Genomic DNA, 23,992 nt, shown 5'->3' on the forward strand with positions numbered 1-23,992 from the left:
AATACATAGTTAGATACCTCTTGAGAAGATTACATATAATCTAAGCTTAAGGAATAAATATGATACTTTTTTGAAAATTTGGTGCTCATACTCACAATTGTAGGTATTAATTTATAAAAGGTTTTCTCGAAACCTCACAAAACCTTGCTAACTCCTTGGGATAATTAAATGAATAATATTGAAAAGGCAAAGAATGGTGATGATAGTTTGGTAACTAGGTTTGATTGTTTCTTTCTTGACTATATTTTTTCTTTCTATTATTTTTTTTCCATTTTTCTTTTTTGGGGGGATTTATTACTTGGGGGGGAGGGGGGTTAGTGAGATTTCAGGGGGGCATAAAATGTACAATTGATTTAATAAATAGGAATATTGTCCTTTGTAACTTGATATTAATACATGTATGGAAATTTGAATATATTTTTTAAAAAGGAATGATTTGGGGGTAGAACGAAATAAAGAAAGAGTGATGGGCCAGGTGGAGTATGAAGAGAAACATTGAGGGGTAGAAACAGTGCAAAAGGGAGAAGAGGGAGTAGGGAGAGAGAGAAAGAATGAGAGTGTGGAAAAGAGAGGTAGTAAGGTGAGGGGCAACCTACAGAGCCAGGGAGAAAGGGATGGAGATTGCTGTCACCTTACCTTTAGTCACCAGCATCTGTGCAGAGTTGGCCTTTATTCCTGCACTTCCAAGGCATGTTGTGTCCATAATTTTAACATTATGGTGAGGTGGTAGGATTCGGTGTTTTATTTTGAAGGTGGGGATGGGTTAAATAGAGGTCTAGCAATGGCCTGCTATTCTCACAACAAATATGTGGTGCTTTTAATAAACCTGCTTAAATAGATGAATAACTGGTAAATGTATTTCAATGTAGATAAGTACAAGCTAAACAAATTTTGTCTGAAAGAAAAAGGTGACCATTTACTCCTTGAAATACAAGGTCTCTAAGTGAGGTAGAACAGCAAATGTGAGTACGGATTCTCAAACACTGAAAGTTAATGGAGCCAAAGAAAAGCAATGAAAGCATTGGGGTTTATTTTTTGAAAGAATATTGAAAATATTTATGAGCCAGTCTAAATCATAATGTAATAATACTGATATTTGATCAAAGGTGATATTAAGAATGTAAATGATTTATTCAGTGATGCATTTTTTGTTGTTGTTGCTAGATATACCAAATATTTCAGAATGTAAAAAGATCTAAATTTGTATCATGCACACTCATTATTGTGGGTTTTTTTTGTCCTACATGTTTAGTGGGCAAGTGAGAACTAGTGCATTTTATTACGTTTAATGCAAGCAGTTTGCCTGCCACAAATAAATCAGTTGTGCAGTGGAATAGATTTCACTTGTGTGGATGAGTATGGCTTGAAACAGCCCATGTGCAACATGCCATTCATCACCTGTACATTCTATCTACATTGAACACCAGTGAATGAACTCCAAGCACCTATAATTATGTTGCCTTTGCTCTGAACCAACCGTTCTTTCTCTGTAACTGCATTTTTCTACAGATCTGCTCATAAAACAAGCTCTTTCACTGCATTTTCAATGCATGGGACAATAAATATACTCGTATTCTATTAGAGCAGAAGATGGTCAGCCAAAAATGTTGCCATCACTTCAGCAAGCATGATGGACCAGCATCCAAGGCAACTGGTCATGTGCTGTGACATCAGAAGATGTCAAAAACACTTATCATTACATGTACAAATTTGTACTGCAAGGAAACAGAAGTAGGTCAGCTTGATGTTGACGTGGCTTTAGCTCAATTTAAAGGGCCTGGGCTGCTGAAGTTTGGATATCCACCATTCTCCAAGTTGTACATTTTTACTGATCAGATCCCCTTCTGATTTAGTTCACTACTGTTGACCTTCAGTCATCCTTCCTGATCATTTGCCTCAGGGTCAGTGCCAGAACGAGTGTTAGAGGAGGGCATTAGGGTGACCGGGTTTGGGGGTGGGGGGGGGGGGGGGAGGGTGCACTGGTGGCAGTCTACCTGCCTGACTGTCTGAGACTTGGTCTGCGGGGGTGGGTGCTGGCACCTGCTGACGTAGTAGCCAAAAACACTGCTTTTATTGTATGGAGAGTCACTAGCATGTGTCAAGCTGTACATTACTTGTGAGGGTGAATGATGGGGGCACAGCATCTCGCAGGCGGCCATGCTGCACGAGCCTATGTGGGCACAGCACTTTTCAAGGAGGGGCCATGCCTGCGAATCCCCTCCCCGCCCAGTGCTGATCGTGATTGGACTCATCCTTCATTCTCTTCTCCCTCCCAACCCCCAACGTAATTTCTCCACAGTCATCACAGGACTCAGGAGATAATGTTAGAATTTCTGCTATGCACAAAAGTTTCAACACTGGAACTATTCTTGCAGCAGGAAAAACTCTTGTGGTTGTATGTCTCAGATGTCCATCTTCTACAAAATGCACTACAGTGAACCACCAAAGCTTCTGTGAAAGCAGCTCGCAAACCTAATCACCCAATAGATACGAGATCATCTCAAGGTTGTTTATCAGAACTTTAAAATATGTAGGTGCTGTGTTGGTAGTGAAATACACAAAAGGCCTAGAGTAACTCAGCCGGTCATGTGGTGTCTCTCTGAAGCAAAGGGATATAATTAATGTTTCAGGCTTGAGCCCTTCATCAAGGTACCTTTCCCCAGCACTTGTGTGTATGGCACTTCAAAATATGGCTTCTGGATTGTGACTGGTGTGAACTGATTTACTAGATCTATATATATTGTTTGATTCTGGCCTGTTAAAAACAAAATATTTTCACTTAACTTTTAAATAAGAAATTATTGATAAAAGTTAAAGTTTGATACAACAGTAAAAATTATCGTATTATTAGTGTTTCAACACTGCATATGCCTAGAAAACCTGGTGCATCCCACTAGATGGGCTGTGTAGTTCCTAATAACTGATTTGCCGATTTGATTATATCTTCCCATGAGGTGAAAAATGAAAGCTGTGTTCAAAGCTTTGCTCTGTATTTTACAGGGAAGGAGGGGGGTTTCAATCTGGCCATTTTGATCCTGCCGAAAATACAGTTTCTGGAGTAGAATAAGTTTTATAAAACCAAAAAAAAAAATGTCTATTTTATTTTGAGTGTAACCATTAAGTTTTTCAATTCCAGAACCAGTGGAAGAGTCTGGATTTAACGTCTTGGCTAATCCACCAAGCCCTGGTGAGGAGGAAGAGTATAATGATGATGTGTTGGAATTCGAGTTTTCTGATGCACCTCTTTTACCTTGTTACAACATTCAGGTCTCACTCTCTCAGGGGTATGTAGTTAACATTTATTTTCAATAAATTATAATGCTTATTGGTAAATGTGAGCAGTCAACAAGTGATACTGAAGAGAAAACGGTTTCAGTTTCTCATCCACTTGCTGAACCTGATACCTTGATGTAAGTCCACTTACTGGCCATATTATCAACTTAGCCATATTGTCATCCAAATCATTAATATAGATGACAAACAATAATGATCCCTGCCCCACACCACTGGTCATAGGCCTCCAATCCAAGTAACAACCCTCCATAAACACCTTCTGTGTCCAACCATTAAGCCTAGTCACCCTAGCCAGCTCACTCTGGATTCCATGCAATCTGACCTTCCAAACCATCCTCTCATGTGGGATTTTGCCAAAGGCCTTGCTAAAGTTCATATAGACTTTTACTGCCTTATATTCTTGCCATCTATTTTTTTTTTTAAAAAAAACACCCTCAAAGCAATGCTGATTAACCCTGATCAGTCCTTTCCTTTTGAAAAGCAAGTAGATTCCATCTCTCAGAATCCCCTCCAGTCTTGGCTTTGTGAGCAAAGATTTAGGAAGGATCATAGACATTACTATATCCTTGGATACTGCACAATAGTTTTTTTTAGGTGGCGTGCAGTGTGTGCAGTACAGGCCCATCCTGTACACCTGGGGTTTATCTGCCACAGCCCAGCATGCTGGGATGGTGACAGCCAGGTCCTCAGGTCATAGGTTTTATGTCAGAGTGTCCTTCTCCTAGATAGATGGCCTTATGAGTCTATTGAGCTCCATCTGCCTGGGTTTGAAATCAGAATTTTCCTTCTCCTAAGCTGGCTGCCAACCAAGGCTAACGTGCCCAGCCTACCCCTTCAGTTTTACTGCCAGACATCCAGTCGCACCACAACGTAAACAGTGAAAATGGGGGACACCAATAAGGTGTTGCTACGAATGCAGTAATGTAGGAGAGGCCATTTGCAGTGACCTCCTGCTTGGTAAGTCAGACAGTGATAATGCAGCGACCACTACACTGAGAAAGGAGAGGCAATGTTTTATATGTGCACTTTCCCTAGGTGAGTGGGACACCAGGCCCAGATCTCTCCCCCTCCAGTAACCTACCCACAATTGACTAAGTTCACAGCCCTGTAGTTCCCTGGCTTATTCTTACATTTGCTACCCTCCAGTCTTCTGGCATCACACCTATGCTCAACAATGATGGAAATATTTCTGCCAGGATTCCTATAATTTTAGTTTCCCATAATGTTCTTGGATACATTTGATTAGGTCTGAGGGATTTATTTTTATGCATTTCTTCTGCAATGTGGACCTTCAAGACTTGATTTACTTTTCCAAGTTCTCTAGCTTCCACATCTTTCTCCAGAGTAGATACAGATGAGAAATATTCATTAAGAACCTTGCCCATCTCTTGTGGTTTCACACAGAAATGACCTGCTGATCTTTAAGGGGCCTATTCTTTCCCTAGTTACTCTTTTGCCTTTAATATGCTTTATAGAATCTCTTGGTATTCTCCTGAACTTTAACTCACACCCTTCCTTGACTTCCCATTTTCCTGTTTCAATCTTTTTATTAAACATATTATAAGTAAATAATACATGAAGAGAATAGAATACAGAATGTAACAGTAAAAACAGAAACATCAATATATTGAAATACATAATAGAACATAGAGCATTATAACATATTGAACAATATTGTCTCTTTCTCAATTTGGAATATTAAAAAAATGGTTAAAACCCCATCAAACTTTCCAAAATAAACAAAAAACAGCAAAAATAAAATAACAGATCAATACAAACTACTTATCTAGTCTTTGCCAATAAAAACAACAGTCTGGAAGGTAAAGTCAAAATACAAATTAACTCATGAAAATAGTTTATAAAAGGACACCAAGTCTCTTCAAACTTAGAGGTACAAAAGTGCAACTTCTAATTTTTTCTAAACTTAATCATGACAAGACTTGAAAGAACCATTGTATCAAAGTAGGTGAATTAGGATCTTTCTATTTAATTAAAATGGCTCTTCTGGCCAGCAGTGTAGTAAAGACTGCAACCCAATGTGCAGAAGTGGGAACTCGACCCACCTCTGGAACTATAATTCCAAAAAAATAGCAGACAGTGGATTAAGATGCAATCTAATACCCAGTGTAATTGACAAAGTCTTGAAAATATCTGTCCAATACAGAGCAAGACAAAAACAGATGTGTTAGCATGGCCACTTGTGAAATTACATCCATCACACAAAACACAAACATTAGGAAAGATGTGGGCCAATTTATCAAGTTTGTCCAATATTTCCCCTGAACTCAACCTCAAAATCAAGCAACATCCAAACCCTCCACATTAATCCTGTAATGGGGCAGTACGCTTTTTTTTCTTGACCAGATCATCACAATTTCTAGTTACCCATGGTTCCTTGATCTTGCTAGCCTTGCCCTTCACTGTAACAGGAACACATGACCTCTTTCCAAACATTTAATACTGCACTATCTTGGCATGGAGAATGTTCAGTACTTGGTTCTGAGGTTAAGTTCAGGATAGCTACTGGCAGTTTAACTTGGAAAGTATGGGGAAAAAATGATTAGCAAGGAGCAGCAAGGTTAGCCTAGTGGTTAGTGCAATACTGCTACAGCACCAGTGATCAGGACTGGGGCTCAAACCCCGCACTGCCTGTAAGGGGCTTGTACATTCTCCCCGTGTCTGTGTGTTTTCCCTGGGAGCTCCAGTTTCTCCCACCCTTCAAAACGAAGGTCAATTGGTTGGCATGGGCTCGTGGACTGAAAGGGCCTGTTACCATGCTTTATGTCGAAATGTAAAAGTTATGAAGACAAGTTGGGAGATGTGGAGGTTTTCAGAAATCAGGACTTCTAAAAATCACAGGCTGCTGGGCAGATAGGTGGGAGAGCAGGGCAGGATGGTAGGAGTGATGAAAGATATTCTCCCCCCCCCCCCCCCCCCACCCCAGGTTAATTCGTGACTTAGCTGGAATTCCTAAGACATTCCAGTGCCACCCTTATAGGAAAACAAGGTATTCATTGCAATGTCTGATGAATTCTCCATAAAACTTCAAAAGGAGCACTACAGGTCCCCAAAGCAGTTATATTTGTCAAATCAAATTCCAATTATATATTTGTGGAAATAGGCCATTTCTAGGCAAATAGAATTTTAAATAGATTCAAAAGAATCAGATGGCTGAGGGTATCTCGGATAACAAATCCAAAGTGTAAATGCAGTTTAAAAAAAATCCAAATTATTTGACTATCCTGCCTCCACACATGTTTTTTAGTGAATATAATCACACTTCCTGTAAACTCTTTAGTGAGAATTGCAGTGACTGCAGAACAGCACAATTCAAGGCAAGTTATTGGTGATCATAAAATTATACATTAAAGCTACTCTAAATACATTTAAAGAAAACACGCAATTTACCATCATTTGAATGTTAGAAACCTATGTTTCAAATGCAATCCGCTTCATTACATGTTTGTCATTCACTCAGGTTATAGTATTCCAGATTATGGCTGAGATGATTCTGGATTTGTCTCACTTCAATGAGATGGATACACAGTCAAAAATGGCACTTTTGGTTTAAAAGAAGTGTTGTCTGCTATCTCCTAATGAAATAAAACACTAAGGAACATTTTTGATCAGTAAGAGAGGTATCCTTGCTCAGGCTAATATACAATGCCCTCGATAATATTTGGGACAAAGAACCTTTTTCGTTTATTTTCTTGTGTTCCGCAGTTTTAAATTTGTAATCAATTCATGAGTAATTAAAGTGCACGTTCTAGATTTTATTCAAGATTATGTATATACATTTTTATTTGACCATGCAGAAATTACAGCACTTTTATACCTAGTCCCCTCATTTCAGGGCACCATAATGTTGGGAGACTTAGCTTCACAGGTGTTTGTAAGTATTCAGGTATGTTTAATTGCTTCATTGGTGCAGGTATAAGAGAGCTAGGCTTGCGTCTAAGCTTTTGATCACCTTTGGAGTGTGCAGTTGCTATTTTTCTACACGAGGACCATAATTATACCCATGGAAATCAAGGAAGCCATTATGAGGCTGAATAACAAGACTATAACAGTAAGAGACATCACCCAAACCAGTGAATTACCAAAATTAACAGTTTGGAACATCATTAAGAAGAAAGGGTGTACTGGTGAGCTTTGTAATCGCAGCGGGACTGGTCTTCCAAGGAAGATCTCCACTGCCAATGACAGAAGAATTCTCATCATAATGAATAAAAAAAACCCCAAATGTATGTCCGACAGATGAGAAACACTCTTCAGGAGGCAGGTGTGGATGTGTTTATCCTGAACAGAAAATCGGAGGCTAAGAGTGCAAGATGCAAACCACGAGTTAGCCACAGTACCTGGATGGCCAGGTTACACTTTGCCAAGAAGTATTTAAAAGAGCCTGCAGAATTCTGGAAAAAGGTCTTCTGGACAGATGAGACCAAGGTGTGATGGCAAGAGCAAAGTGTGGATTTGTTATAAACTGCTCAAAATCAAAAGCATACCATCTTTCCCATGATTTGCATTTTTTCATGACGTCTTCAGAGGACAGTAGGTCAATGTCATATCCACACCTGCCTCCTGAATAATATTTCTGATCTGTCAGACGTACATTTGGAGATTTTTCTTCATGATGATGAGAATTCTTCTGTCGTCGGCAGTGGAAGTCCTCCTTGGAATACTAGTCCCTTTACGATTTCTTTCTTCTTAATTATGTTCCATACTGTTGATTTTGGTAATCCTAAGGTTTGGCAGATGTCTCTTTCTGTTTTATTCTTGTTTTTCAGTCTCATAATGGCTTCCTTGACTTTCTTGGTATAACTCTGGTCCTCATGTTGAAAAATGGCAACCACAGACTCCAAAAGTTACCAAAAATTTAGCTCTCTTATAACTGCATCAATGAAGCAATTAAATATACCTGAGAACTCTCAAACACCTGTGAAGCCATGTGTCCCAAATGTTACGGTGTCCTGAAATGAGGGGACTATGTATAAAAAGTGTTATAATTTCTACATGGTCAAAATAACTTTGAATAAAATCTAGAATGCGCACTTTAATTATTTGTGAATTATTTGATTACAAATTTAAAACTGTAGAGCACAGGGGCAAATAAAGTTAAACAAAAGTATATTTGTCCTAAACATTATGGAGGGAACTGTAACTCCTCAGTAAAACATTTCATTATTATATCATTGCTGTTTGTAGGAGATTTCCATGATCATAATTTACATTAGAATTTAAATTGCATCATTTAAGAGACTCTACACACATTAGGACATTCAGAAAGAGATTTGAAAGGTATTAAAGCAAATGCAAGTTTGTCTTTATTCTTTCCAAACATTATGGTGTCTGCATGTAGCTATCATGGGGGTTTTCCTGAATTTTACTGTTACAAATTAGGAACATTTTAATTGTTGGTACCTCACAATGATATTTTTGTTTATATATGTAATTTTTGTAGGTTATATCACATTCGATGAGAGCTTTCTAAACTACAAGAATGTACTTGCAATCCATTATCATAACCTGCTTCTAGTCCTAAAACTTGTAACATGTCTGCTTTCAATTTTCCTTGACAGTCCCCGGAACTGGTTGCTATTAACTGATGTGCTACGGAGATTGAAAGTGTCAGCACGCATCTTTCGTTCCTCATTCCCTCATATTGAAAATGCCACAATTTCAGAGGTGGAATTTTATAGACAGGCTTCTTTGAGTCAAGTTTTTACTTATCCAGAGGACTTTGAAATTCCAGACACAGACAATAAAGAAACACTGGAGCTGGTGGAATTCACAAGTGAACTTCAGGACCTGTTGGGATCATCTGTCACATATCTGTATGCTGACAATGAGGTTGAAACTTACAATTAACTGCTGTTCCTACATTTATAGCCACATTTAAAAAAAAACATGTAAATAATGTAAATGTTACTTCATGGATCGTTGTGACTGGGGGGGTGGGGGGGTGGGGGGAGATAAATGATATTCTAAATACTAAATGACATAATGTTGTCTATGTTCTTGTATATTTGAAAACCAGATTCCCATTTTGGATGGAACTGCAATTTTTCAGAAAAGTATCTCTTTGTTTATAAATTTCTTTTGTATGCTGTCAGTTTCTTAACTTTCTGTAAATGTATTTTTCTGCTTATTGGCAATTTGCCCAAATTAGGAACATTTTTTCCTGACCCACTGCATATGCAAACAAATTCATGTCATTATTTTATTTTAATTTGTTTTTATTTTAAAAAGCACTGATTTTAAGATGGTGTCCACTTTCAGATCCTGTGGGCTCTGTCACACAATCGTTTCGGAGGCTTGGTTGTGGTGAGACACTTCACTTTATTGTTTACAAAGTTACCTGCTGTGGTCAGGTACACTTAATTGGGTAAAATCCAGTAGTTTGTAAGATAATGAAAATAGTATCCTTGCATCAGAAAAAAATTGATTTGGATTTACTTTTAGATAACCACCCTCATACAACATCCAGTCCCTTATACATAAATGTAAACATGTTTTACTTTGATTTTATTTAAAATGAATTTAATATTTTTTCTGTAATTTGTACAAAATTATGAAATTTAAAATTTTAGAGGATTGTACAATAAAATTGTTTTGTCAAGAGTGGAGTTATACACTGTGGATGTTGGGGAACTAAATGTTTCTGATAGTTGTATAATATTTTAGAACATCTGTTTAACTTTGTAAGTAAAACTGCTGTATATTTAGGTTTATATTTTACACAGTGACTAAAACAATTTTTTTCCTGAAAAGCCAAAAAAAAGAGTGTCTGGTAATAAAGACATGGTTTGATAAAGGAATATAATGTGCCACATTACTCGTGTACAAATATGATCAAACAAATGGAAATCAGGTATGAAAAATTAATTGTTACCACAATTACAAAGGGCACCTGCTATCAAAATTACCAAACAAAAAAAATTATCTTCCTTCTCTAATGTGTCCCAACTCGACTCAGAATTCTACAACTATCTTTTAAAGATTCTGTACAAAATTATGTGAATACAAGGCATTTTTACCACTCCGTACTTCAATGTATTAAGATGCTTATTTATCTGATACTGCAACTTTGAATTGGCTTAATCCTACAGATCAGACTTAAGATTTCTTATTTGAGACTTTCTGCAAAGCTATGACAAAATGGTAACCAGATTACCTTCATCAACAAACCTTGAAAATTGTCAAATTGTTCTGGCTCCTGTTGTGAAAATTGACTTAGGATGGATGTGGGGTTGATGAGCTTGCTGTGCCATGGCTAATTTTTGAAATTTATGTATTTCAATGACTTGCAGTCTAATAAGGAAATACTACTTCCTCCTCGGAGCTATTGAAGATAAAGGAGAGAGTACGCACAGAATCTATCCCATCATCTTGTCTCAATTGGTGGATATCCTCTGGAGCTGAGCAACATTTCCTATTTATCCAAACTGTAGTAGCTTTAATATTTAATACAAATTTAATAAATGTTATCTTTATAGATACAACATGGAATAATAATTGTTGCTCTGCTACAGTCTGGAATCATTTAACAATGTTAAACTGTCTTTTAGTACTAGATGATCTTAAATATAGCCTGCGACTCCTGACAGCTGAAAAAGCTTTCACGATTATTATAACATTGTGCACCATCTTTTCCCAGATAGCTGAGATTCTCTAATAGCTGCTTTTGTCTTCCTCGATTGTATGTGATGCACAATGAACGTTAGATCCTGGTAATTGGTCTCATTATGTGTTGCATTCTATTCAAATTGAATGAAGATGTTTAAGCAATGTTTTTGGGGTTTGCTGGGAAATGGGAATGGCTATTTAAAGAGCAGACGAGACAAAGTAGTGCGCACAAGGCTGATGCAACATAACCCAATCTACATTCATTTTCAATGTGTTCTGGTAAAGTTTCTGAATTTACCCAAAGGATACCTAGACCCCAGCACCTGCAGATATCTTGTTTACAGCTAGGAGTAACTTAGTTTTGAGTTTCTCAACATTGGAGAAATTGCTCACCACAGCACCCTAATGGTCAAGTTACCAATTCTTTATTTCATTGTGGGAGAATTGCCAAGCTTCCCATCAGGTGCAAGAGAAACACAATCAACCTCTAATGATGAAAGACAAAATTCCAAGGAACTGAAGAATAAAGCAACTTAAAATAAAAGATCAAAAACAGCTAACTGAATCATCTGGTAAAGTTTGCCTGGGTCCCTACAGTCATATATTTACATATATACATGTGAAATAATCCACCATTGAAATTATGACCATGTGGAGATTAATGGTGGGCATACTTCTAACATGCACAGAGTGAAACCTCAATGTTCAGATCAACATAGAACTTTCAAACTTTTCAAAAACTTACTTCATCAGATTAAACTATTTGCTGTTCAAGATGAATATCTAAATTGTTACATATAAATGTATTTAATAAAGGAAATACCAAGAGATCAAAAATCATGCAAGGTCCTATAACCTATTTGAGTAACATTAAAATAAAAACAATTTAAACAGCTGTATCTCGGCAAAACAATGAAAAACTCATTTCCAAGGCAAAATAATGTGGTTTAGGAAATAATAAAGGAATGTGAAATCCAACAAATTAACATGGAAGCCAGACGACTACCTTTAACACTTGACTATGTCTGAACTAACCACATGGTAGCACAATATAAAGTTACGCCACATTTTTGTCTTTGCAATGGAAAAATTTCTTCTATATACAGCACAACTCCATTATCCTAAATGGTCGAGACTAGGTCTATTTCGGAACAGCAAATCACTTGCAACAACAAGGGAAGACTTTTAAAGCATGAAATAATGTTTAATTCTCACCAAAAAACAACCCAAACAAAATAAGATTTTTAAAATTAAAATCAATTCAGCTCCAAAATTATTTTGGATAACTGATTTCTGATTGTTTTCAATATGCTAATTTATCCAAAATTTTTTTGGAGGTGAAATTACATAATTTTGGCTTCAATTTTTTTTTTTCCCAGATAAATAAGGATTTCTTACTTTTTTGAAATCCTCAATTATCTGAAAATTTTTTTTGGAGCAGAAAATGTCACTTCCAGGTCCAAAAAATATTTCAGATAACTCAGGATTTTGGATAATCCAATTTTGTATAATCAAATTTGTACTGTACTCAATACAATTAAAAAACCTGATCAACCAACTGAAAATTTGTTTTCATGAAACATCAGTTTATTCAATTTCAGAATCCATTCAAATCATAAAACATAATATCTGCCCAGAAATATGCATTAAATCTTGAATAACCTAACCTGATATTGTTTGACACTGATAACATGTGTAAGGATATTAATCTGTGCCCATGCAGGTAGTGTCCTTCACAAGAACATAAAAATAGAATCAGGGAGACGATTCAGCTCCTTGTATGTACTCCACTGTTCAATCAGATCATAGCTTACCTTCAAACTCGATGCCAGTTTCCTGCACTCCCTCTTGATTCTCTTATCTAGGTCTTAACTAAGTTAAGATGCAGTATATATTTTGAATGGCTACATATTAAAACAGGAGAAAATTTGCCCTCTTGAACAGTACAGTAATAGTGGGTACCACTGCAGTGATCTTACATTAAGAGATTGGGCTTGTATGTAGAAGCACCGAGTTTACCAGAGATGATGATACCCAATCTTGACTGAAATCTTCAATTGGCACCCACATTATTTAATTGATAGAAAGCAAATTTATAAATAATGTAACACCATTATCCTCCTTTCTGGGAGCAGTTTCAGACAGACTTTGACATGTAATTACATTTCATGGAGCCCAGTCAAGTAAGGAGGTTTGACAAAGTGTCCTAAGGTGAGTAAAGTGAGGCATGGAAAATAGGAGAGTAATCTCTGTTGTCAAAGATGCAGCTTTGAGAAAAAAAAAATTGGTACACAACAGGGAAAAACTGGAGTAGAAAGTTTACAAAATAAACAAGGTTGCAGAACTTAGATGGGCAAGCTATGAACATGGAGGCAATTTTTCCAAACTGGTCTAAAAATAGAAGCAAATGCAAGTTGGTGATGGGCAAATACAATTTAATTACTAGGTAGTGTGGCAGCAAGGCAATTGCACCCCCCCCCCCGCCTTTCCTTTTTCCTCAGTCTTTATTCTAGCTCAGTTTTCAGTGTACTCCCCTCTTCCCCTGATCAATTTGCTCTTCCTATCCATCTCCAGTTATAGGCTTGTGCTTCACCCCCTGCCCTTTCTTCCCTTCTCCTTCAGCCTTTTTATTCAGGCACTCGCTTGCTTTTTGCTCACAACATGAAGAAGAGCTCAAGCCCAAAACATTGGTTATATAATCTTTACCTCCAATGGACGCTGCGAGACCTGCTGCATTCCTCGAGCATTGTGTATTAACTTTTGCACCTTGTGATTGCTGTCTAATTGGGTGGCAGAGGTTTCAATGGCAGGAATTGGCTTTTGGTTGAGCTCAACTTTTACAAGATGTTATAAAGATGGAGGCAGATCAGGAAATCATCAGAATAATTAAGTGCAGAGGTAACAAAGTTAAAGTTAAGAGTTTCATAAACAAATGAGCTAAGGCAGGTACAAAGCCAATTACACAAGACATCCAGCCCACTATGTCACTCAATGAGATCATGGATGGTCTGATAATAGGCTCATCTACATCTTCCTGTCATTTTCCCATATCCCTCAATTCCCCTATTGTGTCAACATCTATCCAATCTTGTCTTAAATATATTTACTGAGGTAGCCTCCACTGCTTCAATGGGCAGAGAATTCCATGGATTCACCACTCTGGGAAAAGCAGATTCTCCTCATCTCCATCCTAAATTGGTAACCCTGAATCTTGAGGCGATGTCCCCAAGTTCTAGTCTCACCTACTAATGGAAACAACTTACCAACATGAAACACTAAAGTCTACAGATGACAATTTCTTCATACAAAATAGGTTGATCCAATTTCTTTTGGTTATCAGCAGATAGTACAGGAATGTTCAATTGATCTAAAAAAAATATTCATTGCTCTATTATCCTGAGGAGATCCAGAGCTACAGTTCAGAATAAAATTCCTTAAAGGTATTGTTAATTTCTAAATGATCAGTTGTCATAACACCATTAGCTTTTTGAATTTCTTTGATTTGTTGTTTGGTTACTAATGCTTTTAATTGATTAGCTAATAGTTTACCTGTTTTATCTCCATGAATATAGAATTGACTTATCTTTTAAAAGTTTACTTTCAATTGGATATGTTAGAAGAAGCTCATATTTAGTTTTAACTTCAACATGCTGTTTATATAAAACAGAGTCTGGAGTCAGATCATACCCATGATCTAATTGCTTGAAGTTGGTTAACTAAATCAGTTTTCTCTTAATTATGACAATCCCTAATCACCCTTGCTTTTACAAATACAAGCAGATCCTTTCTCTCAAAATCCCCTCTAGTAACTTACCCATGACTGACATGAAGCTCACTGGTCTTTTGATATCCTTTTCAAAATAAAAGCACAAAATCAGCCTCCAGTCTTCCAGCACATTAGGTTGCATTAAAAAGGTGATGACTCAGCAAGCAGGAGAGAGATTGAAAACCTGCCTGAATGGTATACTAACAACAACCTCACACTCAATGTGACCAAAACCAAGGACCTCATTGTGGACTTTAGGAAGGGAAAACTAGAGGTGTACGATCCAGTGATCATTGAGGGATTACAGGTGGAGAGAGTGAGCAAATTTTAATTCCTGGCAGGATCTTTCCTGGTCCCAACAAACTAATATCATCATGAAGAAAGCATGTCAGCACCTCTACTTCCTCAGGAGTTGGAGAATTGGTATGACATCGGAAACCTTGACAAACTTCTCCAGAAGTGTAGTGGAATGTGTGCTGAATGGCTATAATCGCCATCTGGCTTGGGGGCACCAATACTTTGAGCGCAAATCCCTGCAAAAGGTAGTGAACACATCCCAGTACATCACAGGCAAAACTCTCCACATCATTAAGGGAATATACATGGAAGACTCCCGTTAAAGAGCAGCAGCAATCATCAAGGCTCCTCACCACCCAAAATCAGCTGTTCTTGCCATCAGGAAAGAGGTTATAGGTGCCATAAGACTCGCACCACCAGGTTCAGGGACAGCTGCTACCCCTTCACCATCAGAATCCTCAACAACACACTCAGAGACTCATTTAAGGACTCTTACATTGCACCTTAGTCTGTACTACACAGTTTCTTTACATTTCTGTGGTATACGCATCTTTTCTTAAGTACAGTTTTTTTTGTACTACCGATAATTCAAAATTCTGCCTGGCCCACAGGAAAAATCTCAGGGTTATGCATAATGTCAGGTATGTACTCTGACAATAAATCTGAACTTTGAATTTTGACTTTCAACATAAAGGTACATTCCACCTTTTATTCCTGAGCAAATCCTCAAAATCTTTGTCATCCATTACATTGGCTTCAATTATGAAACTGAATGGGCACAAGTGTTTTCCCGACTAGATAATTGTTTCTGTCATACACTTCTTGTCATGTGTGCAGATAAATGCAGATTACCCAGGATAAGGAACATGCCAGAATTTGTTCAAAAGAATAATACTTCTCCAGCTACATCTACAAGTGAGTGTATATTTGTGCCAAAAAGCAAGGAGAGTCAGGCAAGAGACACTACTGCAAACACAATAACAGATACCAAGAGACAATGAAGCTCCAACCCTGACAATGAAATGCAGCCTTTCGACAATTGTGGATGTGTGTACTTCTGTATGACTGGATGAAAGCAGGCAAAGCCAGCTCATCTTTAATAAAATCTAATTTGCCTCCAAGTTAAATTAAACCATAATATTCCTCTCAAAGGGCAGCAGTTGGCCATTTGAATTGCTCCTTCCCATTTACCCAGAAAGTGCCTGGATATTTTAATTACAACCCCCACTACAGAATAATGGGAAATTACATTCACCTCTAGTACATTATAAGATAATTATATTTCCCTGCATTAATGCATTATTAAGGTTAACTGAAAGTCTCTTTTAAATAAAGTCCAGAAGAAGTATTCTATGCAATCAACCTTTGGTCAATTTCCCAAGCACGGCCTCATGCCAGGAAGAGAAACAGTTGGATTACAAAACTGCCAACAGCTCTGTTGGTAGGTAGACTTTGTACTGAGCCACACAGACAAGCTCAACTGTCAAATGGCTGTTATCAGTCAAGTTATATTTGATTCTGGAACAAGAGGGGACAAGGTCACTATTGACCAACTGCAGCTAGGAAGTATTTGTGACTCGATATGAAGAGAGAGAGAGAGGGCTGGAATAAAGAGTGGATAGGACATGCTAAGATATAAAAGAATTGGTTTGAATACACAAAATATTTAAACAACTACCATGCTTGGTCAGAAATCATGTCCCAGTATCTTCATAAATTGAAGATTCTCAAACCTTGGTAAACTTAATTGATCAACATGATAATATATTAAACAATTCTTTTTTAAAATCTGTGTTTCAATGTTTTTGAGACAGACAAGGGGGAATATTATGCATGGTAAACATTTATCTAATAGGATTAATGAGAGCAATTTACAAGAAATTCTAGGGTACTTTATATAATCTTCTCCCTTCCTTTTCTGAAAATGCCAACTGCAGCAAGTGTGCCAGAAGGCTTCCAGTATCTATTGAGCCTTAACATGCAAGTGTAAATAGATAGAGGTTCAGGGAGTGAGATCTCAATCAGCAGTTTACTCCCAATCACAAACGTTTCCTCCAAGGTGACAAATATTGTCCCATCATCATTAAACCACACAATATCCATCTACATGTTACACCATTTTGTAGGACCATTCATAGATATGTCCCCCTCCACTTAGATAATTTTACTAATTCATTTTCACTAGTTCTTGGAAGCCATGCGATTTCAAATAAATCAGATTAGTGGAATTTTATCATCTAGACTATTGTTGTCAGACAACACGACAACACACATCATGCCCCCCCCCCCCCCACTGCTCTTGGGTATCTGCAACTGTCCCAACACTCCTCCACAAGCACGTCAGCATTAATCAAGCTATATTAATCAACGTCATTCTAAACTAAACAGGCCCTTCCACAAAGATAAGTTGCAAAAATGTTTCTTGGAACATATCACATCAAAATCATTCCCATCTTTGTAGGTGTACTTTCCAATGGGTCTCACAGTGGAAGCAACATCTGGCTAACTTTAATCTTCCCTAACCTAGTACATAAATGTCAGACGTTTGGGGATTTCTTTAGTGGGATTAAGGGAAAGGAAGAAGGAATTTCCATAATTCTCATAAACTTACCAGAGGACCACTGGAAGCCTCATCATTTGATCTATCTACCTTCCTACCAATAAACTCTGGTTTTACAAAAAGATTGGCTCAGAATTGACTGTTATGTTTCTCTCCTCTATAGGTTCTGAGCTACCTAACTCTCAGATGAGTGGAGATCATGGATTGTGTTTTAAAATCACTTGTTAAATAGGTAAAATTGAAATGAGAATGGAACTTCAATAAAATTAACATGAATTTCACACAAGTTCCACTAACCATTTTTTTTCCACATTACCAACTGAAATATCTATGAAATAAAAAGCAAGCTTTCAGGCCAGGGACAGGGTTGGAGCTTTCCTGATATGCATTGAGTAAATACATTAATCAAAACCACACACCAGGCCACTGGAGAATCATTAAGGGGCTGTACTTAAAGATTTTAAAGAGTGTACTTAGATTAAAAGATATCTACTACCTATACAATCATCCTTATTGCAGTGTGTGGGTGCAAAATGCACTTCAAACAGAATACAGGAAAAAAATTATTGCTTGCAAAACTAATGACAAACAACACATAAAAGGGTGGTGCTGACAAGCACCATGGCTGTAATTTTGTTCTGAAATTTGTTGCCTCACAATAGTTCATGCACAGACTAAAATAAGAACCGACTTTCATGATACTCCTGATGTTTCCAGAGTTTAGTGGGTTAGTAGCTGAACATAAAGGAAGCTAAACATCCAAGGATACATGGTGTATCAAAAGGTCATGCAGGTAGGTAGGAGTGGCTTTGTGGGCATAAAATAGAATAGAATCCTTGGAAAGAGAAGACATGATTGGATGATGTAGAATTGTTGAGGGTAGAGTTAAGAAACTGCAAGGGTATAAAGACCCTCATACACAGTATCAGGGAGGTGGCATACAAATTACAGTGAGAGATAGAAAATGCATACAAAGGGGTCAATATTTTGATATTCATGGGGAATTTCAATATACAGGCTGCCTGGGAAAATCAGATTGGTGCTGATATCAAGAGAAAGTATTTATAGAATGCTTGTGGGATAATTTTTTAGATCCACTTGTGCCAGCTTCGAAATATACTGGAGATGTAGGTTAATTGGACTCATGGACCAAAATGGCCTGGTATCACGCTGGAGAAATCGTTGGTAATGTCCCTTATAGCATAGAGCCGTATCATATTGTTCTTCCTTGATTGTGTGCATATTTTATCCCTGGTGCAATTTTCCCACACTTGCTATAAACCATGCACATGTTTTATTCCCAGTGCGATTTTCCCACACTTCTCTATAAATTGTGCACTTGTTTTATTCTTGCTACCATTTTCCCCATGCTCGCTATAAACTGTGCGTGCATTACCATTTTTCCATGCTCATCTTTTGTAAATAAAATCATTTATGACCAGTCTTCAGTGTCCTTGCTTGAGACCCATTGAATCGGTTTTCTCACTCACCACACCTGCATATCCGCCATTACCTGCATATCTTCCCCATGTGCAATAAGGACAGGATTCCTCTTGTCCTCACCTACCATCCCACCACCCTCAATGTCCAAAACATCCTCCTCCACCATTTCCACCATCTATGATGTGATCCCACCAGAAGGCACATATTCCCCTCTCCGCCATCCGCAGGGACTGCTCCCTCTGTGTCTCCCTTGTCCACTCCTCCCTCCCCATCAATGGTCCCCTTGGGACCTACCCCCGTGACCGCAGGAGATGCTCCACTTGCGCCCACACCTCGTGCCTCATCACCATTCAGGACCCCAAACAGTCCTTCCAAGTGAAGCAACATTTCACTTGTGAATCTGCAGGGGTCATCTACTGCATCCAGTGCTCCAGTTATGGTCTCCTCTATGTCGGAGAGACTAGATGCAGATTTGGAGATCGTTTTTTTGAACACTTCAACTTTGTCTGCCACAATAGTGTGGATCTCCCAGTGGCTGCCCATTTCAATTATCTGTCCCATTTCCTTGCCGACATTTCTGTCCATGGTCTCATGTACTGCCAGACTGAGAACACTTGTAAATTGGAGGAACACCTCATCTTCCGACTGGGCACCCTCAAAACAGATGGCATTAATATCGACTTCTCTGGCTTTCGTTAAACCATCCCCCCCCCTTACTCCCCCCGTCGTCTCTCCATTCTCTGTCACCTTTTGCACAGACATGATAAATTCTACCTAGCCCCTTATTACAATTAACACCTTTTAATGCTCTGGATTCCTCCTCCATGTTTGAATTCTGAGTTTTCTGAGACATCCTGCTTCTGCCTTTTGATTTTTCCTTGAAGAAGGGCTCAGGCCCGAAATGTCAGCAAAATATCTTTGTTTTTACTACAATCACAGCAACTGCAGCCTATCATGTTTCACTCAGTTCCTTTACACCTCCACCCTTTGCTCTGGGCATTACTCTGATACAGGTTAATCTTGGTATCATCTGTCCACTAGAGTTTTTCCACAATTCTGAAAGATATTTTAAATTCTCTTGGGAAAACTGTAATCTGGCCATCCTGTTTCTGTGGTTAAATAGTTATTTGCATCTTGCAGTGTAGTCTCTGTATTTCTGTTCATGAAGCATCCACATCTACCTCCTGGAAAATGTTTCTGATCTGATGGACAGGCGTCTGGGGTTTCTCTTCATTATGATGAGAATTTTTCTCTAAGCAGCAGTGGAGGTCTTCCTTAGCCTACCAGCCTCTGCGATTACTGAGCTTACCAGTCATCGCTTTCTTTTTGTATTACGAAAATCAACACTTTGGGCTGGTTTTATTCTTGTTTTTTTTTAAGCCTCATAATGGCTTCTTTGACTTTCAATTCTGGACCTTGTTAGGTCTGCTTTGTTCATGAATGAGTGAGACAAACACCAGGCTGAGTCAAAATCAGGGTTCTTTGTTCTTTATTACCGGATTGTAACACTTGCGACTAACCATGTTAGTCGGAGAATGCATTCTGCCGTTATCAGCAAAATGGTGATTTTTTATACCCTTGGATACATGCTTAGAACATCATCATATCATTACTTGTCCAATGACTAAAACTGTTGCTATCCTTTCCCTGCTAGCTTCCTGCCTCTCAATCCATCAATGTCTCTCTTATCTTGTAAGTACAAGGATGCATTTACATCTTGTTACAGCCCTGTACAGGGCAGGGTAACTCCTTACACATTCCCATCTCATGATGTTTTACCTTACAACCTCACATTGAAAAATGGCAACTACAGACTCCAAAAGTGATCAAAAGCTTAGAAGCAAGCCTAGCTCTCTTATACCTGGACCAATGAAGCAATTAAACATACCCAAGTAATCACATACACCTGTGAAACCAAATGTCCTAAACATTATGGTGCCCTAAAATTGTACAGGTATAAAAAGTGATGTAATTTCTACATGTTCAAACCAAAATGTATACAAATAACCTTGAATAAAATCTGAAAAGTGCCTTTTAATTACATGTGAATTGTTTGATTACAAATTTAAAACTGTAGAGGACGGGGCAAATAAAGGAAAATAAATTCTTTGTCCCAAACATTATGGAGGGCACTGTATATCAGGATGCTCCTTATCGACTACAGTTCAGTATTCAACACCATCATCCCCTCAAAACTGATCAGCAATCTCAAAACCCTGGGCCTCAATATCTGACTTCCGATCTTGGATTTCTTCACTTCCAGTCAGTACCAGAGCACCACAGGCTGCCATCTTAGCCCCCTGTTCTACTTATTTTACACCTAATACTGTGTGGCATGGTACAGCAACAAAGCCATCTACAAATTTGTTGACGATATGACAGTAGTGTGTTGTATAAAAAGAGGTGATCATTGATTGAGCTAGGTTCTTGGCCCTCATCCTGCATTCTGACTCATCAGTTCCAGTTATTTGGACAATGGTGGTGTCATCAGCAAATTTGAAGATCGAGTTGGAGCTGAACTTGGCTAAGCAGTCATGGGTGAACAAGGAATAGAGTTGGGGACTAAGCATGCAGTCTTGTGGTGCCCTGTGTTGATGGTCAGTGAGAAGGAGGTGAAGTTGACAATCCAAAGTGATTGGGGTGCACCAATGAGAAAGGTGAGGAGCCTGTTGCAGAGGGATGGATAGGGTTTCAGATTCTTTAGCCTGGTCATGAGTTTTGCAGGTAATGACAGTGAGCTGCTGCCAGACCATGGGTCAGGTTCTGGGAACCAGATTAAGCAGGCTTTCTCTATCTGAAATCTTATATTCTACAACCTTGAAAATGTCTCCCAGACCCAATTTTTCCCCCTCCCCAAAAAGATAAAACTGAACATCCTCCCAGCTGACTGCAATATCTCATCTCCCCTTTCCAGGTGTTTCACCCATGAATTCCATTCTAATTCCTATCCATATTTACTGCACATGTTCCGGCAGAACAATTGGAAGAAAGAGATTTAAGAGGGTGTTAAGATTTTTTGTTATTATGTACAGTAGGATTTTGCAGTGGCAAAGCTCTTGAAAAATAAACATTTATTGGCCTGCCGGCTGCCCTATTAAGTGATTTTGAAAGCTACTGGCAAATTTCTAGGACACCATCTCCATTGTTTCCTCTTAGAACCATAGAATTACAGAACACTACAGTCCAGAACAGGCCCTTCTGCACATCTTGACTGTACTCATTTCTCTATTAAACACACTGGATATAATAAAAACTGCCCCTATTCAGTTCCACCATAAAAATAACTTTCTCACGTCACTATTTTCATGAAATTAATCTGTTTGATTCGATAGCAAATCCAATTACTCACTTGTTTACCTCATTGCAAGCCCTAATTTTTTGTGGAAATCAGTAAATCCGTATTCATATTTTCTCAAATCCCCCTCGTATTGTTCCAAGAGACTGCCAGTTAATTATGTCAGTATTTGTGTACTTCCACAAATATGCAATTTGCTATGAACAGTGTATATAGAATCCGAAGTTTTCCCTTAGCTTAAAATAATCTTAATTATCTTTTTATTGAGAGCAAATACAGGTAAATGTTTGTTAATTTATCTACAAGAATTAATGAACATTGGCTCAGATTTTAAGTTTTCCAACCAAAGGAACAAGTTTATCTTATTTACATACATGCTCTACATGAGCAAACAAAGGCAAAGACAATGTAAAGTTTAACCAGCAGTTGAGCAACGGCAAAGCATTGATTTAGTCCAAATGATCAACCATATACGGCTTCCATCACCCTCATTTTTAAAAGCACAGTTTGTCCAAAATATTGTTTGTGTATGGCTTTTATCACATCAAGTTTTATACTCTAGAGAATAAAGATGATAACAGTTGCTTGAATGTAATTTTAAGAAATTCTCGTTTTTCCAAAAGAGCAATGCTTCAAAATGCCTACTTGTCATACTACAGCCTCCAGTCTCGATGATTAAAGAAGCTATGGAAGTTGGTGAGCTTCTGGCACATCTTGGTGGGTAGAGAAAGAGAAATCAAGGAAGGGCAAGATGGATCACATGAAGACAAGACTTTTTTTTTAAAAAAATATATATACTGCGCCATGCAACCGGGAACATTTTAGTTTAAACAGAAACGTTGGCAGAATTTGGAAGGCCAATCACCTAAAACATTACACCACCAGTCTCTTTTACATATTTTTGGTTTCTGATGGTTTCAAATATTTGTGGTTTTTATTTTGGTTTATATTGTAGAGTCTGGATTATTTGTTTTCTGTTTTAAGTTCAAACTCTCAAGTACTTGGTCTTGTGCAGTGCAGTCACAAAATTGTAGGATCTCTAGGCTGGGGGTAGTGAGAAAATGAAAGAACTCCTATTCCTCCTTTTTAATTTTAAAATATTAAAATAAAATTGGACATTCAGCACTGTAACAGGGCCAATTTGGCTTTTCAAGTCCGTACCGCCCAATTTACAGCCCATTAACCAACACCCTGGTAAGTTTTTGAAGGGTGGGAGGAAACCAGAGTCTCTGGAGAAAACCCACGCAGACGCGGGGAGAATGTGAGGGATTTGAACCCAGTTCTGGTCCTGATTGCTGGCACTGGCCGTAAAGGCGTTGCTCTAACTGCTACGCCAAGCATGCAAACTTTTGTTAGCTGACAACCTCTACTGGAACGTCTGCATGTTTAAAGGTGGCTGAGAAATGGCGGAGCTCAATTACACCAAGGTCCAAACAGAAGGATAGTATTTTCTATTCAGACCAACAATTCATGAAAATGCATTCTGCTGGTATCTATTGCAGACTCAAGATTAGAACATCACATTGCACTTGCACAAAACCTTTGTTAAGCCACACTTCGAGTGATGCACACATTGAGCGTGCAGTTCTAGTCACCACACTATAGGAAATAAGTGACAGAAAAGAAATGAAGGGGGGGGGGGTGCAGAAAATATTTACGTGCCTGGATTGACAGGCTTGAGACACAAGGAGAGATTGGATGGGCTGAATTT

The 23,992-nt window shown here is 38.2% G+C and overlaps 1 protein-coding gene across 13 annotated transcripts in view; it reads left to right on the forward strand.

The window, feature by feature from the left end:
• Nucleotides 1–9,915, forward strand: part of bcor (BCL6 corepressor) — a 292,865-nt gene extending 282,950 nt beyond the window's left edge. For all 13 annotated transcript variants that reach the window (XM_069889366.1, XM_069889362.1, XM_069889351.1 and 10 more), the window contains 2 exons: nucleotides 3,137–3,284; nucleotides 8,874–9,915. In XM_069889366.1, the coding sequence (XP_069745467.1) occupies nucleotides 3,137–3,284; nucleotides 8,874–9,162 (437 nt within the window). In that variant the 3' untranslated portion in view covers nucleotides 9,163–9,915. The remainder of the gene's footprint in view (nucleotides 1–3,136; nucleotides 3,285–8,873) is intronic.
• The last annotated feature ends 14,077 nt before the right edge of the window (nucleotides 9,916–23,992 follow it).

Source organism: Narcine bancroftii, chromosome 7, assembly GCF_036971445.1.
Source record: "Narcine bancroftii isolate sNarBan1 chromosome 7, sNarBan1.hap1, whole genome shotgun sequence".
Lineage (NCBI taxonomy): Eukaryota > Metazoa > Chordata > Chondrichthyes > Torpediniformes > Narcinidae > Narcine > Narcine bancroftii.